General features: G+C 35.9%; 1 protein-coding gene across 1 annotated transcript in view; it reads left to right on the top strand.

The window, feature by feature from the left end:
* LOC150084819 (acyl-CoA:lysophosphatidylglycerol acyltransferase 1-like) overlaps positions 1-19,690 on the top strand; it is a 155,987-nt gene that overhangs the window by 79,020 nt on the left and 57,277 nt on the right. Inside the window, exon 6 of the mRNA XM_090376362.1 lies at positions 6,466-6,602. Coding sequence (XP_090232488.1) covers positions 6,466-6,602 — 137 coding nt within the window. The remainder of the gene's footprint in view (positions 1-6,465; positions 6,603-19,690) is intronic.

Here is a 19,690-nt window from a genome sequence, read left to right as displayed (position 1 = left end):
ATTCTTACGCTGGGCCTCATACTATGGTTTATCGCCAAAATCACACTGGCCTCCTGCCCACCGGGGTTTCCCCAGTAAGGCTTATGGCCAGTCCGCCTCTGTCGATAGAGAAAAAATATGAAATTGTGAAACGCTTTGAGCGAAATGAAAGACCATGTGATATTGCACGTGCTACAGGCCTAAATGAGGCAACGCCGAGAATTAGAAAGAATGCAGAGAAAATAAAAACAACTTTTATAGCAGGAACAACTCAAAGTGTAATTAAAATCCATTAGATCAAGACACAAAGAATTGGAAGAGATGGAACGGCTATCATCTGTTTGGATAGAAAATCAAACAAAAAAACAAGTTTGCTTACGATAGAAGCAAAAGCATTAGCAATATTTTATTACTTAATAGTCGTAATAAAATACGTAAATATTTTATTACGATTATTTATTGTGTTTGGTAATGTTTTGGTTACAAATGTGTGTTCAATCTTGGGTGGTCGGCACCTAACCCTATTTTTCCCATAGGGCCTGTTGTTTATATTGCACGATTTTACATTGCACAAGGGTTTCTAGGAACACAACTATCGTGCTATACGAGGACTGACTGCATATTCATGCATAAATAGTTATCTATTTTTACAAACAGAAATTGTTAGTATAATTCTCTTTTCCCATATGTATTTTTTGGTTAATTATATATTACATATCATATTATACAGAGGACTGCTTGGGTACAGAGATGTGTGTTGTTTGTCAGCATTTTCTTGTAGGCACTTGATTATTTCATTAACAAGCACACTATCTGCTTTTAACTGCAAATTAGAAGTAAAAGTTTTAAATTATTCCAATTTTTCCTAACCTCACTAAATATAATAGTTTCATTAAGAGGACCTTTCTAATGCTTGGAAAACTTTCAATAGATCTCATGTGACTGGCTCTGTGATGTGGGTTGATGTTCACTTTCATTGGCTTTCACCAATCATGATTTGATGGCAGGGTGACACCTGTTCTAGACTCTTGACAAGAGTATTGAAGCAATGCTTTTATTGCTGTGGTAAATTATTATTGTACATATCACATGATTGGATTTCTAATATGCAGTTAAAAGACAACAATGCACTCTCTTGGCAGCATAATGTTTCACAAAACTAGTGCCCTTGATCACCATTTGTCCATCCATTATGCTATCAGTGGAACTCACTGCACAAAAATCCTGGTGAGGGATGCACTAGTGTCATTGTAGCTGAGTGTGTAGTCCTCAAAAAAAACTTCCCTGTATTATAAAACTAATTTATACTGGGTGTACTCTTCACCTTAAATGCTTTTTATATTAATAACGTGTTTAAAAATATCAGTTTTGAATTTTAGCTAATCATATGTCTTACCTGGAAAGGGTGTCTTCTTGTGCAGGAGCAAAATTAAAGGAGCATACTTGCTGCTTTCATAATAGTCCAGGTTATCCTTGTATTATGCAGCAGAGTTTTTTTTCTCTTATAATAGCTGCATATTGAGTTGATTATGGAGTTGGACATTAATGAGGATAGTCACATTTGCAAGCACTTTGGGATAGTAGGCTGTCTTATACTGTGTGTAGTACTTGCTGCTTTTCATACAGTTATAAATTATTGCTTAGTTGGAAATTTTACATGAGATCAAATTTGTGGCTGTAGTTTAAATATTTAGACAGTTTGAGGCAACAATAACTTTGCGTAGTATTGTAACTTAAAATAATTAAGCTAGTTTTACAATTTGAATTTTAATTTTGTATTATAAGATATTTGCTAAAGTACATAGTCATCTTTTTACTAGAAATTAGTATAAGAAATATTTTGTTAAATTAATTTTGTAATATTTTTAATATTCTGTAATTTAATCTTGGACATTGCTTACCTTTTAACGATAGTTAATACTATGGCATATAACTTCATGAATAATGATTGGAAATGCTGCTGATGATTCACTTGTCAGTCCAAGCCTTATTGCTTGTAGAAACTGCTATGTATTCAAAGATCACGCTTGCGGGTAATCATATCATGACTGATAACTCATTTCTGTGTAATTAGATGTAGAGAGTTTGGCAACCTGATACCCGGAGTTGAATAAAAGTGAGGACTCAGTAGTGACTAGAGTGTCATTACTGAGTCATCTTTTTATGCTAGGAGGTGTACTCTTGATTCAGGCTCTAGATATGAATTTTCATGATTTGATTGTTTTGATTCAGCAGGAGCTAGGTTCTTTTATGGAGATTCAGTTATGAGGGAAATTGATTGTATTTTGCAATAGAGATGTGTACAATTAGAAGCAGAATATGTCTGCTTGCTACTGCATGCTCATACTTACATTCAACAATGTAACTGGGTAACAGTTCATAAACTTGAAGCTTTAAACATTTCACATGAAATTTTAGCTGATAATTTGATTGTGTTGGGCCTCTGATAGCATTCTGTTGTCCCCCCGAGTCCTTTGCTAGAGATGGATATTGGTGTTTTCTCTGACTCGCAAACAAAGCATGAATCATCAACTTGGAAATTGCCATGTTAGCAGTAGCATTAGAAGAGGCGTGTGATGCAAGAAAGGAAGCTTATACAGCATCAGCCAACAGGGGAAAAAAAAAAAAAAACACTTCCCATTTCATCTGTCCATTTGCTCCAAAAGTTTGTCCAGTTCTTCCTTGAATTTGTTTAAGCTATCAACTTCTACAAGGACAGATGGAAATTTGTTCCAACAATCAACCACCTGCTGGCTAAAGGCAATTGGCAAATTTTTGCACATCTATTCTACAACTGTCTTTCTTCAATTTGAATTTTTTGTCCCCTCAGGCAATTTATCTGGACTAGAGGAAGAATTCCATTAGCAGTGAGCTTGCTCAAACCATTCAAGGCCTTATACACCTCAATCAAATCACCTCACAGGTGCCTAGTCTCCAGAAACTGCAATTTGCAGAACTTAAGCCTTTCTTCATAAGAGCAACCCTTTGTTCCATTCATAATCTTGTTGCCCTTCTCTGTACTTTTTCCAGCATCTCTACATCCTTCCTAAAATGAGGTTTCCAGATCTGTATATAGTACTAAAGGTGTGGCCTGACCATTGCCTTATACAAGGGGATAATCACCTCCTTATCCCTGCTAGCAAAATTCCTGTATATCATTGACAAGACCCCATGAGCTGCTCTGCCAGCCTGTCTGCACTGCTCAGAAAACTTCATATCTGACTGCACAATTACCCCCATGTCTTTTTCATTCTCCACTACACGGCTGGCACATTTCTCTGGGGTTACTGCTACCAATATGCAGTGCTTTGTATTTGCCAATGTTAAACTTTACTTGCACCTCCCAGCCCATCTGTCTAACGTTTGTAGATCCTGTTGCAGTAGCACACTGTCATTACTATCATTAAGAATCCTACCAACCTTTATATCATCTGAAAACTTGGATATTAAGCCTGATATAGGTGCCTCCTTAGCCAGGTGTGTAGGAGCAGCAGCAGTGCGTAGCACACCCTTCTTGATAGACCGGGGTTCGAGCCCGTGACTACCAAATACGGAGAATGCGGAAAGGTCAGGGAATGACACTGCATATCCCGGAGCAATATGGCCTTAGTTGCTAATGCTCCTAAAAAAAAAAACCAAATAACAAAATAACAAGCCTGATATACTACTAAATGCACAAGTTAGTTCAATTGCATAATATTGGTCTGTAGTGAACCACCGAAGTAGGTGAAATAGCATCGATTTTGTTATATCTCATTGTGAAACCTTCACGAGTTGCCCTGATATTGTACTACCTTGAATAAGCAACACTTCACCAATGGGAAAGACTAATGTTACTTATTCTTGGCGGATACCACCACCCATGATAAGTAACACCACCCAGAATAAGTAACATTAGTCTTCTCCATTGGTGAAGTGTTGCTTATTCAAGGTAGTACAATATCAGGGCAACTAATTGTAAAGTTTTTCGCAATATGAGTTATAACAAAAACGATGCCATTTCACCTACTTAGGTGATTCCCTACGTATTAATATAACGAAATTGCACTAACTTGTCCATTTAGTGAATCTTTCTGAAGTTTGAGGCTTCAGCCCAAAAAATCGTCTTAGCCTAATATACCTTCATCAGTATCATTGATAAATATAGAAAACAATAATGGGCTAAACACTGAACCCTGTGAAACTCTACTTATAACATTAGTCCACTAAGAGCAGTGTCCATTGATTACTATTCTGTCTTCTTTCACTCAATTATCCCTCTATTCACCTCTATTCATAGCAGTAACTTGCCCTTAATCCCATACTGCTCCAATTTGTACAGTAGTTTACCATGTGCAACAGTACCTAAAAGTTTTCCTGAAATCCAAGTATATGATATCAAAATTATTTTTTTTGACTCCAGTTCCTTTGTGACCACGTCATAGTATTCAATCAAATTGGTGGTCAGACAAGGCTTCCCCTTAAGAAACCCATGCTGTGTCTGAACTATAACTGCAGTTTTGTCTAGATGATCCCACAATGGTTCTTTAACCAGCAACTCCGACTCCATTATTTTCCCTGGAAAAGAAGTTAAACTAACAGATCTGTAATTACTTGTCACTCTTTCATCCCCCTTTGTGAATTAGGGATACATTTGTACATCTCCAGTGCATGGGGACATCCCCTGAATCCAAGGACACTCTCATAATTATGAGTAAGGGTTTGTTTACTTTCTTTTCTGTCTCCTTTAATATAACTGTATAGATCCCATCCATCCCAGATGCCTTTCTTATGTTTAACTTTAACAATTTCTCCTCCGCTTTGCTCTCAGTTATTACATAATCATTTAGCTCCTTATTAGAGTTTGATAATTTTCTGGCCTCCACTTCCCTACAGAATTTGTCATGTGTGAATGTAGATGCAAAATACTCATTCAGTTTGCCAGCTACCCGAGCACAATCGTCAACAGTCGAACTATCGATATCAAGTGGATCAATCTGATCTCTCCCCCTTCCTTCTAGAGTTTACATAAATAAAGAAGTCCTTGCTGTTTTTCTTAACATCCTTAGCCAAATATTTCTCATAATCTGCCTTTGCTTGCCTAACTTCCTTTGTGACTTGATTACAGACTAGCTTATATCTACTATAGCCTTCTGTGTCGCTTGATAATTTATATGCATCCCATGCATTTTTCTTCTTTGCCACGAGTCTCATTAGTTCATCTGACATCCATTTGAGCCTAAACCCAGAACAGTATTTCTTAGTTGGAACAAAAAGTCTAGTAGCTTCTAAGATTAATTTCTTGAATGTTTTCCATTTAGAGTATTCATCCAATTGAAAAATCAGCAAGACAGATGAAAAGGGAAAGTGTTAGATATTTTTTGATCATCATAGTATTGTGCACTAAGCATTCATTTCTAAAGGTGCCACTATGAATGAGGAGATATATATATATATATACACACACACACACACAGGATTTTTACCAGCTGTGAGTGGAAAATTGGCAAAAGCATCCAAAATGATGTGCAGTAAGAGATTGGAAGTTGTTGCATGACAGTGCACCTGTATACTGCTCATTTCTCATGCAACAATATTAGTCACTAAACATATTACTGTTGTGTTACCAATCTCCCATTAATATGCCAAGCTTTAACTTAAGTTTACTGCATTTCTTACATCTGACACATAAAAATGAATCACGACAAACCATCCTGCCATTATCTGCTTTCTTCTTATATTATTTTTCCATGCATTCCCTTCTTAGTGATCTTATTTATAGTCGTAATTTTATGTTTAACCGGAATATAAGATTTATTGTCTAGATACTTTGAGGCTCAAGAAGGTAAGTAATTCCAGGAAACTTGATACTTAAAAAAGGAAAGAAGGTACCATTAAAAGTTCTACATTTAACTCTTACCTTAAAATCATCAATTGAAGTGATCATATGTCTGTTAAGCTATAACTGTTTAAATATTGATGTAAATACAAAAATAAGCAAACCTACATGAATGAAGCACTTAAAACATATTCATTGACTACAAAAGGGCCCTCAATTATTATTTACAGTACTTTGATGTTTCCATCAAAATAGTGATAACAGAGGTTGCAGTATATGTTCATTACATACATCCCAACAAAAAAATGAATGAAACCATTAAGGAGTAGTTTTTTTTTTTTTTTTTCCCTCTTGCACCACTTTGTTTTTGTTAATTATAATAATAAATATATTTTCTTAAATTAAAATGTCTGTGATTGACCTTAAGAATAAAATTATTTGAAATGATATTTTTATTTGCTTTTTCCAAACTTGAAAACTTTTGAAAACTTTAAAACTTGTCTAGGTTCAGAAAAAAAGGTAGATTTCAAGTGGTTGGATGCTATTATCTTTAAACTTTATTTAAAAATAATTGAACAATTTTATTATTTTCAGATCAGATCAAATACTAGTTATTTCATGTTTTGTAGTCTGAATACTTGAAATAATTATGTGACATTGCTTTCAAGGTATGCAAGAGAGCACAACTTTCCAGTTCTTGAGCATGTTACACTCCCAAGGGTTGGAGCTATGTACATAGTGCTCAATACCCTCCGTCCTGGTAAACTGGAGGAATATGTCCAAGGAAATAGTCCTCTTATATCAGGTGAATACAATTTCAGTTAAATTCACTTTTGTTAGAAAAATTTAAAGCATGAATTAAAACTTTTATATTGGTACCGAAAGGCACAACATAACATTACAAATAGAACATTGAGAAATGCAGACCTGTGTATGAAAATAGTGCTCTGGTTAGTTTGTATTTCTTTAAAAAATTTACAACCAGTCTTGTAACCAGTTTTTTTTTTTTTTTTTTCCCCATTTTTTTTTTTTTTATATGAGAGTTACAAGATTTACAAGTTTGGATTCAGATTCACAAAAGTGGGATTAGTCCTTGTTAATGTTATCTTGCACATGATGCTAATTTAACATGTTAACTGAAAGGTTGAAGAGGGGAAGAATGTGGGGTCTACCAATCAACTTTTTGTTATTATGGTGACTAATTTGTGTACTTAACCACTCATATAATGAATATGGAAAAATCAGTTTTTTCCCCCCTGATTCCCCATGACCAGCTCCACGGGTCATGAGGCCCAAATGGGAAAAACGTCTAGGAGACATGTACTTGTATGTTTCTTAATGCTTTCCTTGTACCCCACTCGTTTATATTCATGCTATTTATTTTTCGAGTAATGCAGTTTATGATGCATGTGTGACATAAATAATAAGTATTTGTGTTACACTATACAACTTATTTATAATATTAAAAAACAATATAATTTGCAATGTGAGATAATGTCAGTGTCCTCAGGCCACCTACTTGAAATGTTTGTATGATACAAGAGCGATAAGTCTAGTCTCAGAGCACAAAGTGACAAGGCAGTTTGACAAGCTTCTGTGATAAATTATAAACCAAAAAAGTACTAATGTGTAGATGAAAGTTTATATGAATACTACAATAATTTTAGAATTTAGTTGGAGTGTAAAGATTTTTGTAGTTTTTAAAAATTTCCCTTCATCAAAAGTTTTTTTTTTTTTTCTATTTTTTTTTTGTCTCTTCTTTCTTATCAAGTCAAAATATGCTTCTACATTTGAATTACTTTATTTTTCAAAACTGTCATGGTTCTCCCTTTAGAGTGCAATGAAAGAAACATAAAAACAGGTATTTTAATGGAGCAGCCTAATTATTTGTTAATGGTTTCATGTAATGCAGGATAAAATCATATTTGATTTTCCTGTGTCACCAACTTGAAATGTCTATATAAATACTGTGGAAAGTCGTGATTATCTAGAGTAAAGTTTTGCCTCAAAGAGAAGTTTTTCTTCAATTCCATTATTCAACAAATAAAAGTCAACAAAGCTTGGAAATATTATAATCACTATTAAGACGAACATGGCAAAAGAAAGAATAAGTGTATTATCCTTGGCTCAAAATTACAAACATATAAGAAAAACATTAGCAGATAATGGTAAGACAAATTTCAGTTTTATATCTTCTGGCATTATAACCCAGGGTGGGTCTTAGCCTTCTCAACGATGTTCTACCAGTAAACCCTCTCAGAAGTCAAACTTCTTATTGTCATGATCTTTAATTTCCTCTTCTACGTCATCTATCCATCTTTTCCGTGGTCTTCCTCTTGCCCTCCTACCAGTAGGTTTCCATTTCATTATCCTCTTAGTTCTGCTGTCACCCATTCTCATAACATGTCCCAACCAGGCAAGTCTCTGGCTCTTCACAAATCTGACAATGTCTGCACCCTGAATAAGATTGTCAATTTCATGGTTCATTTTGATCTTCCAGGATCCGTCAACGTCTTTTACTTGTTCGGTTTTATACAGGCACTCCCTGGCATAATACTCGACTTACTGAAATTTGTCTTTACTTAAGTTTTTGCTGGCTAGTGCAAACTTAAAAAAAATCATGGAAACGTATTTTGCATCCCGTAGAAATAAATGGAGGCATTGTGAAAATATAATGTGAACCAACAACACGTTTTTTTTTTTGGTAATTCGTTCCAAGACCTCGGAAGTTGAAATTTTCGCTATATAACTAAGCTACTTATTTCTCTAAAGGGTCATTTTTATAATGTAAATTGCATTACACTTTCATCGTTATCATATGTTCCATTATAAGAATTTTGTGAAAGCCTTTGTGATATTTTTCTAAACCACATTTCTGGAGGTCACTACGATAAAACAATAAAAACAATTTGCACTTTCCAGTTTATTGGACTTTTCTGTTAGCGCAATCTATTATAAACGGGTAGTAAACTCGATCTTATTGCATTTGCAATAATACTGATAACTGGAATTCTGTGGGATTTTACGTTATGGTATTATAATGAAATGAGTTCCCCTTCACTAAAATCTTCAATTACATAAAAAGCATAAATGAATTTTCAGAATCTTCTCTTCGTTCCTATTTACTTATTACAATGGTGAAGGGAAAGGGACCAACAGAAAGTGCAAGTGCTAGGAAACAAAAACAAAATTGATTTCAAAATGAAGATGATTAATTAAGAAGTACGAAGCAGGACAAAGTTTGTCGTCTATTGCACGGATTAGGTCTCGCTGTTCAGATTACGAACCTAAGGGGGCATAAATTCAAATTGAGTAAAGACAGCTGTAAAATAGATGTGTGAAAATTTGCATTTAGCCAGCAAGTAGTTAATTGCTGGAACAAACTTCCATCTGTCGTTGAGGAAGTTGATAGGTTAAATAAATTTAAGGAGGAACTGGACAAACATTTAGAGGGAATGGTTGTGTGAATTTTTTTTTTTTTTTTTTTTTTTTTGGCTGATGCTACATAAGTTCATATGCTTGTTTTCTTACATCACATGCCACGATTACTGTTATTTTAAGAAAAATATTGGCAGATAATGGTTTTTGGAATTTTTTTTGTTTAAACTCTTATTTCAGGAGCATGACATTTTATTATGTCTAAAATTCTTCTATTTTTAAGCATATGCCATCTTGTATCAAACGAAGTAGGATTATTAATACATTTTCTGCAATGCATTATTTATACAGTCACACATTACCTTTATTTTTCTTTTTATTACACTTTAAAAATTTTAAAATTTTAAAATATTTAAATATTTTAAACTTGACTTAATTACAGCTTGTCTTATAGTGTTTCCTTGAAGAATATATTGTGTCCTTATTTTTAATTAATTTAGTATACTTTAACTTAGCAATACTTTGATCAACTTGTTAAGTTAAGAATTTACCAGCATTTACACAATATAAAGTGGATTCCGGTTGTTTGGGCCACTGGTTAATCGGGGCAGCCTTTATTTGTGGCAAATCTTAAAAAACAGAACCCAATCGAGAAAAAAGCCAGGGTTTACTTTGCTTAATTGGGACAACATGCTGTTTAATGGGGGCAGGAGACAGCAGCCCTGGAGATTACCTTACGATTGTCTCCGACCGTACTACATGGTTCGGTCGAATTTCTGGAGGTCACAACCATAAAACAATAAAAACAGTTAGCAGTCACCTGTTTATTGGGTTTTTCTGTTAGTGCAATCTATCATAAATGGATAGTAAACTCGATCTTATTGAATTTGCGATAATACCGACAGCTGGAATTCTGTGGGTTGTTATGGTGAATGTGTTTACACTTCCATGAAATCTTCAATCATATAAAGAAATTAATTTTCATAATCTTCTCTTCATTCCTAGTTTTAAAGATTCATAACTTGTTACTCTGTTCTCACTTGCGCATATCGTGTTACCTGCAATTTGTATGTGCCGTGTTCTTTGTTATTGATTGCTTATCTTTTTACTGTTCTAAATTTTAACCCGCACCCACAAATATCAGTGAATAGAAATGCCAACTAGTTAGTATGTACGTATTACAGTACGTATTAATTATTCTGATTATCACGTATATTCTTCCAATTTTCACGTATCATTTACGTATAATTTAATTTTTTTTAAGGTAATAAAGGGTAAATTTGTGCTTAATATATTTTACTTTTATAGCCTGTGGATAATATTCCTCCTATTTTCGCTAATTAGAATCGTTGTTTAATATAATTAAAATTCAATTCACAAACATGATCACAATGACCGGAGCTTACTACACATCATATAGTGAACGGTACTTTACTGTGGTGAATCCATCATAACGTGATTTGATTGTACAGTGAACCAATTGTAAAGCGGGGGTCCCTTGTGTTTTTAACTATTTACATGAAACTTCAGATAATTGTGGCAGCTGCTTAATTGGGCCAAAATGCACTAGTCCCGATGTGTCAAATAATAACTGGAATCAACTGTATATAATTCCTACTACATGCATTTCTGGTATTGCTCTTAAATTAATACGCTGTTCCCTGATTATACGACAGGGTTTTAGAAGGCAGGCTGTGACCTGTGTTAATAAGGCAACCTTGCTATAACCAATGACTACAATTTTTCTCTAATTCATTGATTCTCTAAAAGTCTTAAGAATCCTTTTAATGTTACTCTATTGAGCACGATAAACATAACTTTGCATTCAGTATTTTTTAACAATTAAAAAATAACCCACGCAAAATGAAGTCAATAGCAAAATAGCCTTGCATGGCATGATTTGTTATTTACAGCATATACAGTACTGTATTTGCATTGTACATGACTGCAAACATACGTTGGCCGACCGGGCTAGCCGAGTGAGTAAAGTACCTGCCCGGCAACCCAAAGGTCACGGGTTCGATTCCCGCCTCGGGCTTGGATCAAAGTACTGCAAAAACCTTGGGAGGTGCAATATGGCCACAGAAGCCGATGCGCCAATAACTACCAAATCAAAAAAAAAAAAAAAAAAAAAGCAAACATACGCAGGTTAGTGGGAAGGAAACTGATAAAACAATTAGTGTTTAATACTTATGTATGAACAAACAATTTTCAAAAATCTTTTATTTTCACAAAAAACATGTGATAAGTCAACATAAATTCAAGCAATTTATTTTATCACTTTAAAAAAAAATCTGCAATTTTTTGTTGTTTTTTACAGGAGAATCTTGTTGTAGCATAGGATCATATTTTTAATGACACTAATTACAAAAGCTTGCTCAACTTCATGCTGTGCCTCTAACCACCCAATCACAGTCTCTAACCCTTTATACTGCTTCCTGATCTGTGGAAATGTTGACAGGCTCTTCTCTAGTTCCATTTCCACATCACTTTCCTCTGTTCTTTTCTCGTTGATACTTTCAACAATGCTTTTGTCTGTTAATAAGTGACATACTAATCTCTTACTGTCTGTAGATAACAATGCATAGCAATTTTTCCACTGTTTTTCTCTTTATCGGTCACAGTTTGATTCTCTCCATCAGCTGTTTTCAGAAACCACTTCTCTAAAAAATTTTGAATTGAATCTTTCGAAATACTCTCCCAAGCAAGACCAATTTGTATGCTATTTCCTTTAAAGTCAATAGCTTTAGAAATTCAGGAACATCACGATCTGAGGACAACAAATAAAAGTAGCTCACATCTGTAGTTTACCATAAAATTATAAATGATTCCTTGATCAAGGGACTGGATTATATCTGTGCTATTTTTTGGTAAATACAGTTTTTTTTTTTTTTTTTTTTTTTCCTTTCAAATGCCGTTGCACTGAAGGTACAAAAGTCTCTTGAACCAGGTCAAAAATAAATTTTCAGTCATCCATGCTTTTGAGCTGCTCACCTATTCTATAAGGAAATGTTTTCAGTTGATATATTAAAGCATTGCAGATTCTTACTTTTCCCAATTACTACAGGTGGCAGCTTGTGGGTTCCTGTTTTATTCAAGCAAAACAATAGAGTACGGTCCTTACTTTTGTTCGGAGCTGATTTCAAGTCCAAAGATTTCATTGGTAACATTCACTTGTAAATTTTAAGTCACTAAGAAACTGTTTTGCACTATCAGCTATTTTGCTTCACCACTAATTGTTATTTTCCTGTTTCCATGAAGTTTTTGCTAATGCCAAAGCCCTCCATCAGTGACATAGAATTCACAATCAAATTTTAAGTCTTGAAAAAATATCTCCAGTTGCATCTTCAGAGTCGGACATGAGCGTAGATACCCTAAATTGTGCTTCTGAACATATATTAACAATCATCCATTGCCTTGTTTTTGCAGAGTCTTGATTTCTTCCTTTCCAGTCCCAGGATTTGTGCATCTTATCCAAGAAGGAATGTAAGCTTCCTTCTGCAGTCCATCCCCTTCTGAAATACCCAACTCCCATTTTATTTGTGCTTTCGAGACACCACCTTTTTACTGTTTTGATTAATTACAGTCAGCTTTTCCTTAATGGCGTAAGACTTTCTTTTATTAATGTTCGCCGTAACCCATGAAACCAATTCTTTGTAAGATTGTTATGTACATCTGTGAAGCTTGCAAAAAATGTAAAAATTCACTGATACACACCGAACAGTTACAAAAAAGACAACTGCCATAGGCAAGTTTTCAAACTATGGATCGCCTTTTTTCTTTTGCAGTGGCAATCTTTAGTTAGTAGCTGCAGTTAGTATCGAGCAATAGATGCTCGATACTAACTGTTGTAGCTAACAGTGTAGTAGTTAGTGACCTTGAAGAAGATTAGCAAATCCTGCCACTCAAAGAAGGGGTAAGGTAGGAGAGGGTATCGGTGCATGAAAAAAATTCTCAAAACGAGCAAGAATTGCTTTGTTTGATAAGTATTAGCATTAGTAGAGGCATATGATGCAAGTAAACAAGCATATATAGCATCAGCCAAAAAAAAAAAAAAAAACACACACACCACTCCCATGTCACCCCTCCATTTGTTCGAAATACCTGTCCAGTTGAGCCTTAAATTTGTTTAGGCTATCAACTTCAACAACAAGTGACGGAAGTCGGTTCCACCAACCAACCACCCGCTGGCCAAAGGCAAATTTCCGCACATCTATCCGACATCCGTCCTTCCCCAATTTGAATTTATGCCCTCTGAGGTGATTATTTTGAGCAAGATGAAGAATCATATTGGCATTGAGCATGCTCAAACCATTCAAAGCCTTATACACCTCTATCAGATCACCTCGCCGGTGCCTAGTCTCCAGACTCTGTAATTTGCAAAACTTAAGCCTTTCTTCGTAAGAGCAACAATTTGTTCCATTCACTAATCTTGTTGCCCTTCTCTGTACCCGTTCCAGCAGCTCTACATCCTTCTTGAAATGAGGCCTCCAGACCTGTATACAGTACTCAAGATGTGGCCTAACCATTGCCTTATACAAGGGAATAATCACCTCCTTATCCCTGCTAGAAAAATTCCTGTATATCATTGACAAGACACCATGAGCTACTCTTGCAGCTCGTCTGCACTGCTCAGAGAACTTCATATCTGCCTGCACAGTTACCCCCAGGTCCTTTTCATTCTCCACCACTGTCAGTGTAGTACCGCAGAGTTGATATGTTGCTCTGGGGTTACTGTTCCCCATATGTAGTACTTTACATTTGTCAATGTTAAACTTCATTTGCCACCTCTCAGCCCATCTGTTCAACCTTTCCAGATCCTGTTGCAGCAGCATAGTGTCAGTAGTGTCCTTAACAACCCTGTCAACCTTTGTATCATCTGCAAACTTGGACATTAAACTTGATATCCCATCATCAATATCATTCATAAACACAGAAAACAACAACGGACCCAACACTGAACCCTGAGGAACTCCACTAATAACATTAGTCCACGTTGAGCAGTGTCCATTGATTACCACTCTCTGTCTTCTGCCACTCAACCATCCCCTTATCCATAGCAGCAATTTGCCTCCAATGCCACACTGCTCCAATTTGTGTAGCAGTCGAACGGTACTTCTACGGACTCGTAAGTATTGATTAGCTTCCAAATCTCGCTATCTCAATTTAGAATAAACTAAGGATCCTGACTAGGTCTATAATCTACTTATAGAAGATAATTTGATATAACAATTGGTTAATAAATCGACTAAATTTGGTTAAAAAATAAAAGACCTCTCGTTCAATTTGTAACACGTGGATTTGATACCGTTACCGATACCTACAAAATCTCTGTCTAAGTTAAACTTTAAACTAAGTATCGTAACTAGGAATATAAAGCTACTCTAGAAAATAAGTTAATATGACAATTTAAGCTAATAAATCAGAAAATAAATCAGGAAAAACTTCTATGTTCCAAGAGCGTTGAAGAGCTTCGTCCGCACAGGCTAACCTCGTACCCAGACTCCCCAAGGGTACGTCCCCAGACGTACCCAGTATCCTTTCTTTTTGCTTGGCAGAAGGGTATATGTCCCTAGGATTCCTGAGAAATGCATCCTTTTCCCTCCTTTGCCAAGGCTAGGTCATTTGAGTGAGGAAGCTTCTCACAGTAAGGTTTGTAGAAGCAATATTAATATTTTTCTTAGAATTTCTTTCAACGGCAAGGTTAGGCAGAAGGACTCAACAGTATAAATAGCTGCATTATAACAGAGCAGTGTATGCATTTTTTTTTTTTTTTTTTTTTTTGTCAGCCAGTGCACAACACTGCATGCTACCAACAAAATACACAGAGAGAGTTGTTGTTTTTATTTAGTTTTTAGGAGCATTAGCAACTAAGGTCATATTGCTCCGGGGATATGCGGTGGTCATTCCCTGACCTTTCCGCATCCTCCGTATTTGGTGGTCACGGGCTCGAACCCTGGTCTAATCAAGAAGCATGTGTTAAGCACTGCTGCTCCTGCCCACCTGGCTACGGAGGCACCTCACAGAGAGAGAGAGAGATTATGGTTACAACAATAGACAATACTTCTCTGATGCACTTAGTCCTTTTAGCAAGCCAGCTCCTATTTTTACAAAACTTAACTTATATTTTAAAGCCTAGGTTCTCGTCTTGGTTTCTATTTTTAAGTCTTTTGCCCATAGCCTAAACATATATTTTTATATAGGAAACAACTATATAACTTAACTAAATCAATAATACATATGCACAATGGGAAGTGTATGCCATTGTGTAGAGTTTGAATGAATAAACAGTTTATGAACCAAATCAAGTCTCAAAGTCTGTCAAACTGCAAAAGGGGTGAGACCCAACTATCACGTCTAATGGCAGGTAGTTAACTGCTTTGCTGTTTTTTTCTGTAAACCGTTAAGGATATCTGAACATCTAAATTAGAGATATTATTATTATGCAATCAATAGGTGGATTTGTATTCAGTTAGATAAGTAGATGCATGGGAGGTTTTTATCTTGAATTTAAAAACGTAACAGTGCTATTTATATATCGTCTTTTTTTTCCTGATCGGTCATACGATATTCATTCAAAATGTAAAACATATAATGGATTTATTTATAAAAATAAATAAATGCATTTCGAGAGAAATAATTAAATGTCACTACATTGCATTTGTTCATAATGAAATGCAAATAACATTAATTAAACCATATGAATTGTGCCCTCCTGGGTAGCACTGTGCGTATAAGCAGTCTTCCTCTCCCTTTGACGTGGACATCTGTATGTGGTGAGGGGGAACTCCCGGTGACACTGCTGCTCCAGATTAGCATCACTGGGATCACCTGCAACCTAGGTTCCAGGCTATCATCATATGATTCCAACATGTTTGCTGTGCACTGTGACCCATGGAAACTCAAAAATTGTAAGAATGATGGTTGAGGGGCACTACTTCAACACACCACTTTGGCCCTGCTTTGACAGGCCTGGTGATCCTGGATGGCTTGGCTGGGATCAGTCAACTAGTGGGTTTACCTGCAAGGTCAGCTATGCCAATGCCATGCCCCCACCTTCATGGTCCGAAGGACAGGATTCGGGCTGGCGGTGGTGCAGATATGGTGTCTGGGTAGCTTTGCCGTTCACTCCCAAGTGCATTTAATGCTTGCCAGGTAGTGGGCATCCCTTTTGGGCTGCATGGTGGGTTTGGGAGCCTTGGCACTGAACCAAAATAATAAAAACTATGAATCCTGAGAATTTAAACTTTTCTTCTGGGACCTCAATACAGTCCCTACCAGAAAATAAACAATGAAACAGACACCATCACTTCAGCAAAGAGGCCCATAATGGAAATGATATCAGGTCCGATACCTGGTACTCCATTCCACCAGAGAGAAACCTATAGGGAAAATGTCAGCCATTGTTTATTCAGAATGGTTTCAGATGGTTGGCAGGCTCCCCTAAATTGGTAAAATGGCTGCATTATGGGGATATCCTCAAAGTGTGACAAACGCTCAAAACAGCTCCTCTGAGCCACCTCTATTGGAGGAATGCCAATTATGGTGACACCCCCACAAGGCACTGAACTCATCTTGAGGTGTGATCTCTGAACGAAATCTGCTTGAAGTGTCTTAAGAGGAGATATGTTCAGAAAAAAAAATTCCAAGGAGCTGAAAAACAAACAAATACAGTAGGACCTCTATATAACAAGATCGATCATTCCCTTGAAAAAAGTCGTTAAGCAGAAATTTCATTATAAAGAAATATGACCTTTACAACAATGAAAAAATACTGTAAATTCAGAAATATAGTAAAAGATGAGAAATAAATCAGAAATAAGTGTGGATGAATAAATTTTCTTACATTTTAAAACAATTAATTTATCAATACATACATTAAGAAATGACTACTTGCATGATGCACACAATGTATTAGTACACTTAAGAATTATGTCGTAAAATATTTGGTAATTTTTTGTTGTACACTGGATTCTATTGTACACCGTTCATAAAAAGGTTCGCATTTGTTTAAACACTCAAATATATTTTCTGTTACATTTTCTTCCCACTGATGAAGGCATCGATGCAAAGTTTAAAATACTGTCAACATTTCTTGTTTGGAAGGTTTAATATTGCCCTCATTTTCGTCCAACTCATCATCAGTATTGTCACTGGTTCTTTAAATGTGCTTCAAAGTGTTGGAGTCACTTGGATATTCAGCTACTATGACATCATTATCAACTCCTAAAAATTCGTCAAGAATAATTTCTCCACTGATCAAACCTCACTTGGAACTCCTCCCAAGATTACTCAATGTCGTGTAGTATTTCATACCTCTCATTGCTGTTAATTGGCTATTTAGCAAAACTTTGCGAAAAATTCTTAATCATTGTTTCTGTCACTTCTTGATTCCACACTTTTGTCAACTCTGATATGCAACTCGCAAATCTATAATAGAATCTATAGGTTGGTTGATTTCTATTCTCAGTGTAATTTTTCTCAGTATGTGCCTTCAGTAGTGCATTTTCAAAATCTTGGCCCATTGGCTGTAGCTTAGACAAGGTATTCGGAGGGAGGAAAACAAGCTTCACACTTGTAGGTTTCAAAATTACTGAGTGAAGGTGGGCGGGGCAGTTGTCAACAATCAATGCGATTTTTATTTTCTTTCGTCATCTTTCTATCGAAATTTAAAATCCACTGCTCAAAGTTTTCGCTTGTAATCCAAGATTTTTTGTTGTTGTAGTCCAACTTTAATGACTTTACTCCTTTGAAACAATAGGGTTGTTTACTTTTGCCTATTACCAAAAGCTTCAGTTTTTTATTACCAGCCATATTTGCACCAACCAAGACTGTAATTCTCTCCTTACTGTTTTTACCACCTACACATTTATCACCTTTAAAAGTCAGTGTCTTGTTCAGCAAACATTTAAAAAACAGACCTGTTTCATCAACATTGAATATGTCCTTGGGCTCATAGTCCTCCATAATTTTTTTCAAAGTTGTTTCTTTCCAATGGGTACAGTCTTCTTCAATTGCAATTCCACTTTCATCAGAAATAACCTTTTTGAATAAGCCATAGTGCTCTTTAAATTTCTCCAGCCAACCAGAACTGGCTTGGAATGTTTTATGCCCCAGAAAGATGTGTACTCCATAGCCTTTTCTTTTATTAATAGCCCTGATATCAGCACATTTTGGTCTTGAATAAACTTTACCCACCTAAAAATTGCTTCATCTATATCTTCACAAAGGCATAATTTTGCATGCTTCTGACTGGGTCCGGTTTCATCAAATAGTTTGAAAATCGAAACACAATTTTTCAGAATGGTTAACACACTACTGGCAGGAATCTGCCCTGATCTACACTATTAAGCACTTCCACTTTTTCACACTACACTCAAGGATTTTCTCCTAGACACTATAAGGTTACTTGCACAGCAGCTAAAACAAAACTGTTTTATGGCCCACTTGTACCTACCATGTAAACAGAGACAGGTGAAATTTAGTGAAAGTGTCAATGACTCATTTCTTCAAAACAACAGATGAATTTCCAGGATAAAGGAAAATCATTCCTAATTCTGTAATAGGGTGCTTACAGCAGAACACAGGTTGACCAGAGCCAATGGCTGTGGACAAGATAGCAGTTGACCAGCGCGACTTCTCAGTACAATAGTGTATAGAACTATAGGTTGTATAGGTTTTACCTCTTCTTTTTAGCCATTGCTGACCCACTGCTGGGCAAAAGCCTCTCCCAAAACCCTCCATCTTTTTCTATCCCGCGCCGTGGTTGGCCAGTTTCCTTCCGCAGGGTTTTACGGGCACCACTAAACCATAGAATGTTTTAGCTCTTAATCCGTGGAATTAATCCCTTATAGCGTTGAAAAGCTACAGGGATTAATTCTTAATCCTTTTAGCTCTTAATTCATGCTTTCTACAGCATCAGCTTTACTGCCTGAAGGCCAGAGGTGCGAATAATTGCGTACCCACATCTCTCGAAATCAGTTCATTATATGGAAATTTTCTTCGTTATATAGAAACTATTTTCAATGTAGTGATCAGGGGAAATCAAAAAAGTTCACTACATAGAAAAATTCGCTATATGGAAGTTCGTTAAAGAGAGGTCAACCTGTATTTGTACTTAAGGATGGGAATCTAGTTCTGATTAGAAACATCATCCTTACTTTTAATATGCCATCTCCTAATGAAATTAAAGCCGATTATCTGAACTGCACAATTAATTAACGTTTCCATATGTTCCAAATCCATTAAGGTGCTTCAAGTGCAAGAAATATGGACATTCCCACATGGCCTGCTGTGGTGTCCTTGCTTGCACTTGATGTGGTGCAAAGGACCATGAAATCATGTAAAGTTGCAAAACCTACCTGCATTAATTGCCAAAGAGAGCACCCCACATACTGTTGAGCATGCTAGGGGTGGAAGGAAGAAAAAGAAATGTGACTTAAAGCAGAGCTAAACATCTTATACCAGGAAGCCAGAAAAGCAATTAAACCAGTAAATAGCAATAAGGCAACATAT

This window comes from Mastigoproctus giganteus, chromosome 6, assembly GCF_048544385.1.
Source record: "Mastigoproctus giganteus isolate SK-2022 chromosome 6, ASM4854438v1, whole genome shotgun sequence".
Lineage (NCBI taxonomy): Eukaryota > Metazoa > Arthropoda > Arachnida > Uropygi > Thelyphonidae > Mastigoproctus > Mastigoproctus giganteus.
This window is presented reverse-complemented; position numbering and strand designations above follow the sequence as displayed.